At 33.5% G+C, this 12,929-nt stretch overlaps 1 protein-coding gene across 1 annotated transcript; it reads right to left on the minus strand.

The window, feature by feature from the left end:
- Positions 1-697: 697 nt before the first annotated feature.
- Positions 698-4,390, minus strand: LOC113862393 (WD repeat-containing protein 44-like). Its single transcript, XM_027495483.1, has 7 exons — positions 2,840-4,390; positions 2,648-2,738; positions 2,113-2,270; positions 1,934-1,985; positions 1,727-1,806; positions 1,539-1,632; positions 698-1,458 (listed from the first exon to the last, which is right to left on the minus strand). Exons 1-7 carry the CDS (start codon positions 4,388-4,390, stop codon positions 698-700), a joined length of 2,787 nt encoding a protein of 928 aa, XP_027351284.1.
- Between the last annotated feature and the right edge of the window lie 8,539 nt (positions 4,391-12,929).

The raw sequence follows: 12,929 nt of genomic DNA on the forward strand, positions 1-12,929 counted from the left end.
GTTATACTTTTATTTTCACACTCTTATTTTTTTATAATAACTAAAAATATAAAGTTAAAATTACATATTTTATTAAAAGTATAATTTAAATTATTTATTTTTAATATTTTGATTCCTTATAACGAAAAAATATTGAATGGAATTTTTCACGAGTTACCGCGGGTTCTCCAACTTCATATGAGGAAGGTGTTGAGTTTTTATTTTTTATCTCCATTATTTTTAAACCCGACCCGAACCGAACCCGCGACGCGTCTTTGGCAGGGCGAGGACAGGGAGAGTTGCACCCTCCTCGTTGCCATGTCTAGTTTCTATTCCTACACCTTTTTCCTTTTGTTTGTCAATTTTTATTCATCTGTGCTTCCTAAACTAATCTAACATCTATGTAGATCACTCACCGCATCAGTAAGATGATACATAAAAATGAGACGCTGTAAACAATTGCTTAATTAACTTAATGTATCTAATCTTATGTAGCCAACCTTTTGTTTACCTTGGCTGAGTTTGAAGGTCATCTGCATATTGTCTATAATGTTTATATGCTTACTAACCCACTGGACACAGGTATCAAAATTGTCACATCATATGCCAATCTAATGAGAAAAAGAAAAATTTACATTTAGCATGTATCATTTCTTCCTTTCAATCTCTCAAGGGAGGGAAAAAAGCTGCTATGTTAATTTTGCCATGACAAAAGATGTTATGTAGGTCCTCCAAAAAGATTGGTCTGCCTACCTATCTTTCGAGGCAGCCCAAAATTCTGATAACACCTAATTTCACCTCCAAACCCAGCTGTCACAATTACCATGCCCCATGCTGAAGGATGAGTTGTTGAGGTACTAGGTTCCGAATAATTGGAAGGTGAATCACCATATCTAATGGATGCAGAACCTGAAGCAAATGAATCACCTAATCCTGAATCCGTCCTTGTGATTGCTTCAAGTTCTTCTTCGATGTGATTGTAGTCACTTTCTGTAGCCTGGTTTTTACTTTTCTTAGGATTGGGTGGCAGCATTCTCTTGCTGTTAGAAAATGAATCTCCAATTCCAGATGTTGTTCGTGAAATTGCTGAAGGGTCATTCTCTGGTGAGGCTGGGGCATTTTCTATGGCAAGGATATTGTTTTTCTTTGGAAGTGGTGGCAAGATTCTCTTGCTTGCACCAGGGCCAGCTTCATCCTGTGGTGCCGCTGAACGTTTTGTGTTCTTTTTGGACTGCTGCACTGGCATTGATGATGGATCACCCTTAATGGCACAAGGCCAAGGTATTGCTACCGAAACATCTTTACATGGGAAGTGCTCGTGAGAGCTTGTAATAAGCAGACTTCTGGCTTTTCCAGAGCTTGAATTGCGAGACTCTTCGTACTTCCAGACATACACTTGAGAATCTTCACTTGCACTTACGATATATCTCCCATTAGGAGTAAACGAAGCTGCAATTTGGCTGCTTGCATTTCTAAAACCTGCTTTTACCAACATGTTAGTAACACTATTTTTCAAGTAGGAGAAAAAAAAATTTGACAATATGATGCATCATCATCACCTTTAAACTTATGAACAACATCTGAACCATCCACAATTTTTATCCTGCAATCACCTGAAGTAACAAGCACTTCTGACGGATTATTTGGGGAAAACTGTAACGATGCAACACCAGTTAATACATAAAGCAATTTTCAGCGGTAGGAAACCGTAAAAGCAATCTTTCTGGATACGGAGAAAAGAAATTACCTGGAAGCCAGTGACCTTTTTTAGTAGATTTTTCCTCTTGTTTCGAAGCTCAACTGTGCCAGTTTGAGTTAACTTGTAATCTGGTGAACATAGAAATGAGATTAACTACGTAGCAGATATGAAATTATGAGAGAAATAACATTGTAAAATTTCTCAATAATTGAGGACGAGATATAAACAAGAATAGACTAGTGGAGTGATTAGCACCTTCTATGCTATAAGTTCGACAGTTCCCTTTTTGTGTACCAATTAGAACACCCTACAAGATGAAAAGTTATGAGAATGATCAAAATCAATGTGAAATTATATAACTTTATCAACAAAGAATTAGAATAACCAATGTATGACTACAAATAAGAAATGCGTGTAGGGGAAGAAAAACATACCTGAGCATCAGGGGTGTAAGAAACAGCAGTAACCATCTCATGGATATCAGTCCAGTCCACGACGAGACGTGCAGGGATGTTCCACATTCTGACCTTGGCATCAAGTGAGCCACTAATGAAATAATCATCGTCTATGGGGTTGAACTGCACGCAGGTCACTGCCATAACAAACAGCAAATAAAAAAAAAAAGGCAATTTAGTGTATAAATTTCAAGTACAACATATTTCATCTCTCAAGATTAAAAGGCCAAATTATTCTCATCCTTAGAAGCTTAACAAAATTTCACCATATACCTATTTTTTCTTTTATACACATTATTTTGACTTCTTTTAATTCATATAATTGCATGAGAAATTAAGAGTTGTTTGTGTAATCTAAAATAAAATGCTGCATTATGTTGTTACATAAATTAAAAAAAATAACACTAAGTATAACTAAAAAAGGGGGGTCATTGGGAGAAATTTTGTTAAATTTCGTGAAATGTGAGTATAATTTACCCTTAATAAAATGATAGACCAAAGTAAAAAATATCACCATAATCATTATGTGCGAAGAATTTCAAGCATGTCTTAGTTTCCAAATCCCACAACCTCACTGTTTTATCCATGGAAGATGAGAGAAGCAGCTGCAAGGACGAAAGCACATTAAAAAATAAAAAGAATAAAACACCTTTTATTTTTAAAAATAGACAAAAAGAAAATAAAAAAATTGCTGGACTAAGCTTACCTGAGATTTGGACCAGGACAAATCCAGAACCTCATCCTGATGACCTTTGAAAGAACAATACGGTTTCTCAGAGAGGGTAAACACGGTTTCAGGAACAAGAACATAATCGGGAATGGCACTTCCTCTCTTACTCCCGAACTTGCCCTTCTTCTTCTTATCAGAAGACAAAGGAGGAGGATCCGTTCGTTCCATGGACGAAAGCAACGAAGGATGAATAGGAGTGAGGTTGCCTTCCTCAGGCTTCATGGACATAACCTCACATTCTTGCACTTCCCACACATGAATCACCTTATCCTCACCCGCACTGGCCAAAAAACGCCCATCCAAACTGAACTTAATTGTCCAAATGCACCCATCATGAGCCTGAAATTCCTGACACAAATGCAACGCCGATAACTCCTTCTGCGACTTCCCAGTCTGTCGAACCCGCACCCACTCGTTCTTCCCTTGCGTTTTCGCCTCCACCACTTGCTGAACAGGAACCTCTCTTTCACGTTCCCCAACGAATCCACTCGCCACACCCTTTATGTTCTTCAACAACGAAGCTCCTCTTCTCTTGCTTAGCCTCAAACTCTTCGAAATGTACGAATTCGTTGAAAGCTTCTTCCCATAACCATCGCCTCTCCTTGCCACGTTGGCGCGGCTCATGAGTTCTTTGACGACGGCGGAATGCCCCACCGTTCTCTCGAATTCCTCCATTGTTAACTGCTTCCCCGTTTGCAAATCGCTTAATCTGTTCCACATTCCGTTTTCACCGTACTCGTTCACGATAAACTCTTTTCCCGTGTCCAAATTCTTTATTAAAAAAAATGCTCCCACTCCCGAACCCGCCACCGACACCGCTGTCGCCGGCGACGCTATTTGCCGATTCGACTCGACAGAATCCTTCACCACTAATCTCTTTCCGCCGGAATGCCGACCACCGCGACCACGCAGCGCGGCTATCTCCGTGGACGTCCTTGTCAACCGTTGTTTAGAGACTTTTCCGATTATCTCTTCCTTCCTCGATTTCTCCATCGAGAAGGAATCGATGTCGCCCTCGGAACGCGAACGGACGAGGACGAAAACAGGGGAGCGTTGTGTTTTCTGTTTCGCCAGAACAGAGGGAGAAGGAACGGTGGTGGAAGAAGGAGGAAGAGGAGGAGGAGGGGATTGGTTAGGGATTTTTTCGAACTTATTCGTGATGGCACGAGCGAGAGCGATGCTTGTGGCTTTGAGCAACTCCTTGTTTTCGTCCAGTCCCATGCTTCCGAGCAATCTTCTTCTCCGTTCGGTGATGGATCCAGGCGCGGCCATCCAGATGTCGTAGTTGTGACGCGTGGATGGTGCGGCGGCGAATTTGGAGGTTCGAGGTTTGATGGAGCGGATGGAGGAGATGGTGGAGGCGAAGGAGAGACGGCTGTCTTCGAAATCGTCGTCTTCTTCATCGGAGGAAGAGGCTAAGTCGAGGGGCACGGCGGTAGAGAGGCGGTTGTAGGTTTCGAAGAATTCGTCATCGTCGTCGTCGCCGAGGCCATCCCAGTTCATGGTCATCGTTTTCCGGCGTTGCATGGTGGCCATCGGCGGCAACAGGTTGGAGGGGACGATAACGGGAATGCCAACTAAAATGAATGGAATGTAATGTTTGATCTTTATTATATTACTATTACTATTAATTATTTAAAATTAATAGTAATGAGTAAATAAATATTTGTAATAATAGTTTATTATTTATTATTGTGTTATTTTTTAAAAATGTGTTTTGCGTTACAAGGTTTGGGGTGGGGAAAAGTGGAAGAGAGGAAATCAAGGGACTAAGGAAGGTCGGTTACCGTTATAGATTTTGGAGGCAAAGAAACGGTCAACGGATTTCCCTTTGTGTAGTTGTGCAACATGCTTTGTTTGCTTCTTAGGTAGAAAGAGTGCTGGGTTCCTATCTATTTTGCTATTTCATTTTCTCAAATCCATCCCACCTTCCCATGTTTTGCTTCCTTGTCAACGTGCTTTCATCGATAACTGCTTGCCACGATTCTGAATTTTATGCTTTGAAAATTGTTTCGTCAATTATTATTATTTAATTATATTATTTTATATCTTGGTGTCTCAAACCATTCTCTCTCTAAATTTGTCTTTTCTCTGTGTTTAGTGTGTCATAGTTACTTTTTTTTATTAAAATAATATATAATATATATGTGTGCGAAAACAAATCTAATTATATTAGTACTAGTTAAATCTACTCTTTCCTTGTTTAATTTTTTATTAAATAATTGAATTCTAAAATTGAAAAAATTTCAATTATATGAATTATGTTTGTAAATTTCTTTAATCAATCTAAAATTATTTAACATATTATTTCATACATCAAATTTAATTTAATATATACATTTGAAATATGTGAAAAGAAAGATCTTTCGTTTGTATTTTTATAATTATTTAATTTTAACAAAAATTAATATAATATATTATGATTATAATTTTATGGTTAAAAAATTATATTTATTTAAAATTATTAATAATATAAAATTAAATATAATTTATATCAGTATAATTTAATTTATCTCGTATATATATATATATATTATCGTCTCTTTTATTTATTTATTTTATAACATTATCTATTAGATTTTTTATCTATTCATTAAACCTGTTTAACACACAAATTTGTAAGTAAACCTTATATTTCAAAAACAAATATTGGTAGTATTTGTAACAGTGTCCCTGTTACTTTTTAAAATTAAAAACAAATTAAAATAATATAAAGATAAGTCTAATATTATAATATAAGATTACGACTTAGTCTAAGAATTTCAAACTTTAACCCAAAGTAACTACAAGAAAAGTCTAAAGAAAAGGCAATAAAGACAAAACTCATGGATTCCCTCACAAGGCATACAACATGCATAATACAGGTGTGCATGACTTAGAACTCCCGGAGACCTAGCGGGAGTGTCTAACATTTTACAAAGATTAATGCACTAATTTAGCAACATGCAAAAAAAAAAAAAGAAGATATATTAGTTGTTGAAGAAGAATGTTTAGTATATTTACCCCTTCTCAGCATAATATATTTAAGACTAGAGACTTGTAGTTCCTATTTAATAAAAAAACAACTTCACTTGTATTCATATAATAAATGTAAGTTTTGGTTGTATATGCTTAGAACATTGTGTATTGAAAAACATCAAGCCTACAAACATTCTTACTTAATAACATTTGCTTGTATGCATTATTTACATTGGTTTATCGTGAAACATGATAAACTAACAATGTACGGTAGTAACGATGTATATACAAGTAGTTAAAAGGAATTTGGACAATTAGGACTTTATATATGCCTATTTTGTAAAAGAAAATATTAAATTTATAATTCTTTCGATCTCTTTTATGAGGAACATAATGAAGTATTTTTTTTATTCTAATTATAAAAAATATATAATAAATTTAAGATGTATTAATTATTAAATTTTTTATACTATTCTTTTATTATTAAATATATGTTTTTAAATAGTAATAATACCATTCAATATACAAGTTATCAACTACATCATTTAATATTATAAGTATTTTTAAAAAAATTATATTTATAAAAATATAACTTATTTAATTATTTTTTTATTTTAATAATTTAATATTTTATTTTATTTTATAAAAATGACCGGAAAAAGTATTATATTTGTTGTCATGGGTATCCCGGTACCCGTAATGAATTTGTTATGTTGGTTGTTCAAGCAATTTAGTGTGCATTTGGTGAGGGTTTTGCAAATTTAATTTTAGATGATCTTGATTCATAGGATTGTCTTGTTTTAAAATTGAAAGAAGTGGATGTTGGTAAACCGGTTGGGTCTGATGTTCTTGTTGATGGAACAGTTCTGACAAGTGTGTTTGGCAAATTGACCAAACTTGGTTCATGATGTCAGGTATGGTAGAGCCGTGTCTTTTGTTTGTTAATCGTCTTAAAACCAATCACCAGTATTTGCTTTTGATAAATGGTCATGACTATCATGCTGTCCAGGTTTTGCTGCTGCTTCAACAGTTGCTATATTATACGAGGCTGCTTTTGGGGTGAACTTTTCCAAATGTTTTCCATCAATGCTGCAACGTAGTTTTTAGTTTGTTTCTTTTTAAGATAAAATTTAGATATTATATTATAGGCACTGTTTCTTAATCGTTATTAAAGTGTTTGTATAATAAATATATCAATGTTAATCAATCAGCACACCAATGTTACTACACATTACTGATGTGAAATTTTAACCATACCATACCAACAATATTTTTATGATATTATACTTACAATTTATCCTTCATTTTAACGTATTTCTAGTTATTATTTAAAATATTTAAAAAATATCAGTATATCTTTAACCCTTCTCTAAAACAAAAATTTAACTTGCAATTTTGTTTTCAATAATTTGAATTAGGGGTCAGCATCTCCAATCAAATCCACACCAACTTAGAAGAAAAAATGGTGCAACGAGTGGATCAGAATAGGTTTTTCGAATCAACATTTTAAAAGTTTTAGTTTGTAATAAATATATATGATTGGATTCGGTTTTAGATTTAAGATTTTTGTTATCTAATCTTATCTAAAAAAAATGCAAGCTACAAATATGTACAATACGTGTAGAGATTGAAGACACAAGGTTGATGAAGATACTTTTCTACCATAGACCCATGGAAGAAGGGCAAGAATGAGTTAGTGAGTGTGTGAGAGAAGGAATCATGTTTTTCTCTGCTTTGAATTGCTTTCAAATTTTAAAGATCCATCAAATCTTCCATTCCTAAATATTTTACAAAACATATCTTCCATTCCCATTTTTTTGGTGACCGTGTAAGGTGGTACTTACAAGAACAAAAATTTATAACGAAATTAACCAACTCAGAGAAACATTGATCAAATTTTTATTTGAATTCAAACAAAGAATCTACAAGAAAGAAGAAATCTATCATTGCTTGGATTCATAGCATGATACAAGAAACGAAAGAAGAAAATTCTCCAAGAAAAGAATCTAAGATTTAAAAGGAAATGAAATCCTTCCTACCATTGCCTTTGATCTATTAATACTTCAAGTCTTTGACACATGGAATCCTTTTAATTGTACATTCTCTAACTTCTTTCTTTTACTTTTACGCATCGTTTGATTTGCTTCCTCAACATTTACGTGTAACTTTGGCTAAACTAACTTGTTTGCGCCAAAATCGGTTATTAACCATTTTTCTAGAAGTTGTAGCTTATAACCAATCGAGCCAATTCTTTGTATAATAGGAAATGGACCAAAGTACTTCGTACTGAGCTTCTGATTGTTCTTTAAAGATATTGATAATTACCTATAAGGTTGTTGGGAAAAAAGAAAAGGAAACGTTGTCTTTACCCCTTGAGAATTAACTTTCTATCATAGAAATAAGATGAAAACAATCAACACAAGAATATAACTTGGAAACTCCAAAACTGGAGAATAAACCATGGTTATTGTCTAATAAAAATTAGAGGATAACACTATATGAAAATTTTTATAATACATAGGTTATTCTCCCTTACCCCCAATACAACACTTTAATACAAGAGTATAAGAAAAGTCAAACACAAGCTTAAAGTGTTTCTAACTGGAATGCCTTAACACCATGGACTCAAGTCACTCCCTTGTTCATCTTATTGGATGTGGAACTTTTTCTAACATACCTTGAATAATATGAAATTTTCAAGATGTATTATTTTTATCAACTTAACAGTTGTAGTTTAACTAAAACTAAATCACCAACTTACAACTCAACTTGTCTCTTCTTTTAATCTACCTGAGTCTTCATATGAGCCTGAGCTTTTTCTAAATGGTTCCTTAATTGCTTAAGTAACACATCCCTCTGTTGAAGCATTTCCTGGAGTCAAGGTGAATCTTTATCATCAACTCTATACTTATTCAATGAAAGAGGATCTCGACCATAAACTGCCTTGAAAGGTGTAGCTCCCTAACTATTATGAAAAACAATATTATACCAATACTCAGCCCAAGTCAGCAACTTAAACAAAGACCTAGGATTGTTAAATGTAAAACACCTTAGATATTGCTCCAAACATTTATTCAAAGCTTCAGTTTGACCATCAGACTGAGGGTGATAAGCAAAAGTCATGGCTAATTTGGTGCCCTGCAATCAAAAAAGGTGTTGCCAAAACTAACTTGTAAAAACTTTGTCCCTGTCAGAAACTATAGATTTTGTAATGCCATGTAATTTCACAATGTTAATCATGAATGCTTTAGCCACTTGCCTATTAGCGTAATCACTCTTCAAGGCTCAGAAGTGTCCATACTTAAAGAGTCTATCAACTACTATCATGATAACTGTGTAACCATGAGAATTAGGTAAGCCAGTTATGAAATCTAAAGCAATATCTTCCTAAATTTGGCTAGGTAATGGCAATGACTATGATAATTTTGCTGAAGAGATTGTAAGTGATTTTGCTTGCTGACACACCAAGCACTCTTGCACAAACTTTTTGATATCATGTTTTATCTTAGGCTAATAACTCCTTAATTCTTGTTGTTGTTCTTACAAAACCAGCATGTCTACCAAAAGGAAAATTATAATATTCTTCAAGAATCTGATACATTAACTGATGGTCCCTAGGAATCACTAATCTATGTTTCCAATATAACAATTGGTCCTTAGTAGAATAGTTAGGATTCCTACTGTAATTGGCTAAACACCACTTAATTGCTTTAGACAGTAAAGCATCTGCTGCAATAGCATCTTTCAATTGCTACAAAAATAACGACTTAGGTTCAGACCAAGCTAATAAAAATGTCCTTGATAGGCCATCAACAATTACATTCTCTCTGCCGAGCTTGTATTCTATCTTAAAATCAAATCCTAGAAACTTATACAACCAGTTTTGTTATTCAGGAGTCTGGATTGTTTGCTCAATCAAGTGTTTTAGATTTTTTTAATATGTTCTTCTGATGAAATAATGTCCAAGTAAATAGTGCTTGAACTTAGACAATGCCGCAGTAATAACATACATTTCTCTAGCAAAAGTAGATTATTTTTGCCACTGAGATGAAAGTTTCTTAGAAAAAAAAGCTATAGGATGATGATTTTGACTCAAGATGGCACCAATACCTGAATCAGTAGCATCTGTTTCTAAAACAAAAGGTTGTGAAAAATCATATAATATTAAAATTGGTGTTTGAGTAACAGCGTTCTTCAACTGATTAAAAGAAAATTTATTATCCTCCTTCCAGCAGAAAGCATCATTCTTAAGTTGATTCAAAGGTGCCACAATTAAAGCAAATCCTATGACAATTTTCTATTATAGCCAATTAACTCAAGAAAGCCTCTTAATTACTTCAAGGTCTTAGGAGCTGGCCAATTCACAATAACTACTACTTTGTTTAGGTTCATTGAAATACCGTTGCTAAAAACTATGTAGCCAAGATATTTAATTGGTCTTCTGCCAAAAGAACATTTACTTAGTTTGGAAAAGAGTTTATGAGACTGCAATATCTTGAGTACTTCTTCCAAATGTTGTAAATAGGAAGACCAGCAAGGGCTATAAACACTACTAAAATATTCTATCATCAAACACTAAAAAGTTGTAGGTGTATTTGTTAATCTAAATGGCATTACAAGCCACTCATACTAACCTTGATAGATTCTGAATGATGTTTTCATCCTATCTTCAGGATTCACTAAATTTGATGATATCCAAATCTAAGATCAAGCTTTGAAAAGAAATTAACTCAACATAATTCATCTAAAAGTTCATTAACAGTAGGCATATGAAAACTATCCTTTATGATAATGGCATTTAATACCTTATAGTAAATACAGAACCTTCAATTACCATCCTTCTTCTTAACCAAAATAGTTGGTGAAAAAAATAAACTTGTACTTGGCTGTATAATGCCTTCTTATAGCATCTGGTATCTATATTGCCTAACCTTCATTGGATTAGACCCTTCAATCAAGTTAATAGCATGATTTTATTCTCTAACAGGTGGCAATGCCACAGGTACATCAAATACTCCTATGTCTGTGTGTAACAGCAGTGCTAATTCAAATTCCAAATCTGATAGAAGACCTACCAATTGATCTTAAGGAGTATTAGAAGCTTGAATTCATAACATATACATTTCAAATATAGAATAAGTACTCTAAAGTCTTTTTAACTGGTGAAATTATGTTGAAGTAGGTTTCACACCTTGTTGACCAACTAATGTGATAAATTGACCATCAACAGAAAAATTCAAAGTTAAATAACTATAGTCAGCCACATGTGGACCAAGAGTGGCTAACCATGATGCCCCTAATACCAAATTAGCACCGATAATAGGTAGCAAAAGACAGATAACTTCAACATATAGCCTTGAACCTTTACTTGTAAATCCTTGACACAACCTTAAGCTATAAGTGTATTTCCATTACAAACTAAGACTTGAAACTTTTAGGCTAACTTAACAGGAAGTTTCAGAAAATGATCAAGTTTGGATTGCATAAAATTGTCATTGCTACCATTATCGACAAGAATATGCAGATCAACTCCATTTATTTATCCCTGATATGTAAAAGTACCAACATTATTGGATCCTCTCAGTGCATTAAAAGACAAGTGATGTTCAGAATCAGTATTAATATTCATCTTCTCAGGTGAGTCAGGTTCCGTTTTCTAGCTTTCATAATCCTCTACTTGCATTAAGAGCAACTACTGATTAGGACATCTATGGCTAGGAGTGAACTTAGCATCACAAGTGAAGCACAACCCTTTTCTCTCCTAATTTGCATCTCACTAACATTGACTATAATCTTTCAAACCGGCTTCGATATTCTTCATCTCTAGCTTTCCACTCTCGATCCTTTAGATCCAGAACCTCCAAGATCTTTTAGATATCACTCTGCGAATCTTTCAATCATATGCTATTTGCCATGTTTGGGAATGAATGTACCAAATGTAAGGTGGCATTTACAGGAATAAGAATTTACAACAAAATTAACCAACTTAGAGAGAAACGTCGATCAAATTTTCATTTGAATTCAAATAAAGAATCTACAAGGAAGAAATTTATGATCGCTTGGATTCATAGCCAAACACAAGAAACAAAAGAAGAAAATTCTCCAAGAAGAAAATCTAAGATTCAGAGGAAAATGACAACTCACACCAAATTCTTCTTAACTACCATTGCCTTTGATCTATTAATACTTCAAGTCTTTGACACATGGAATCCTTTCAACCACACATTCTCCAGCTTCTTCCTATCACTTTTGCACACCGTTGGATTTGCCATCTCAGCATCGACGTATAGCTTTGGCTCAACTAACTCGTTTGCGTCAAAATCGATTATTAATCGTTTTTCTGAACCTTTAATCATAGCGTGATTTGGATCTGTTAAAAATCACTTCCTCTGATGTTAGCTCTCCTTCATGCTAGACTCAACCACTCAAATAAAACTTGCTTGTCATATTCATCAAGATCCTACAAATCTTGTAAATGTTTCGAATGAAAACGAAAGTTAATATGTCATGGTCAATTTACTTCAATTTAAATTTTTTTAATCCAAATCCAACTTAATTTAATCGATCTTGACCATTACCCCTAATTTGAAGTGAACAAAGTTTAAAACAAAATAAAATCAACAACTGTAATATTATTTACATGCTTCGCGTAGGACGTTGAGTGCCTAGAATTATTTTTGGGTTCCTATCAAATCGACATGCTCAGTCTAACTCAATTGAGATATTATAAAATGTTTTCAATTTCATTCCTTATATATATATATATATATATATATATATATTAATATATATATATATATATATATATATATTAATAATTTTTTAATACGATGGACTAACATGTTTAACATTTATCTAACAAGCATTACACTTGATTTTTTTAAGCATTTGTAAGCTAATAACATATCTTAATCATGTGATATAGGACAAAACATATATGCTAAAAACATTTTTTTTTAAAATAATTTTTTGTTTTTAAAAATAAAATATAATATAGATTTATAATATATTTTTTAAAATAAAAAATTATTTTTAAAAGAGAAATCAAATATTCTCTAATTTTTTTATTTTATTAATTTCTATCTTGTTTATTGATAAATCCTTTATA

This window comes from Abrus precatorius, unplaced genomic scaffold (assembly GCF_003935025.1).
Source record: "Abrus precatorius isolate BTA unplaced genomic scaffold, Abrus_2018 Scaffold3, whole genome shotgun sequence".
Classification (NCBI taxonomy): domain Eukaryota; kingdom Viridiplantae; phylum Streptophyta; class Magnoliopsida; order Fabales; family Fabaceae; genus Abrus; species Abrus precatorius.

Bases quoted from the DNA above. Each gene is read 5' to 3' on its own strand.
- LOC113862393 (XM_027495483.1), bottom strand. From the start codon at position 4,390: ATGCAACGCCGGAAAACGATGACCATGAACTGGGATGGCCTCGGCGAC. The intron at 1,807-1,933 runs GTGCTAATCACT...TATGTTCACCAG, and splicing joins TCGAACTTATAGCATAGAAG to ATTACAAGTTAACTCAAACT. The intron at 1,633-1,726 runs GTAATTTCTTTT...GCATCGTTACAG, and splicing joins AAAAGGTCACTGGCTTCCAG to TTTTCCCCAAATAATCCGTC.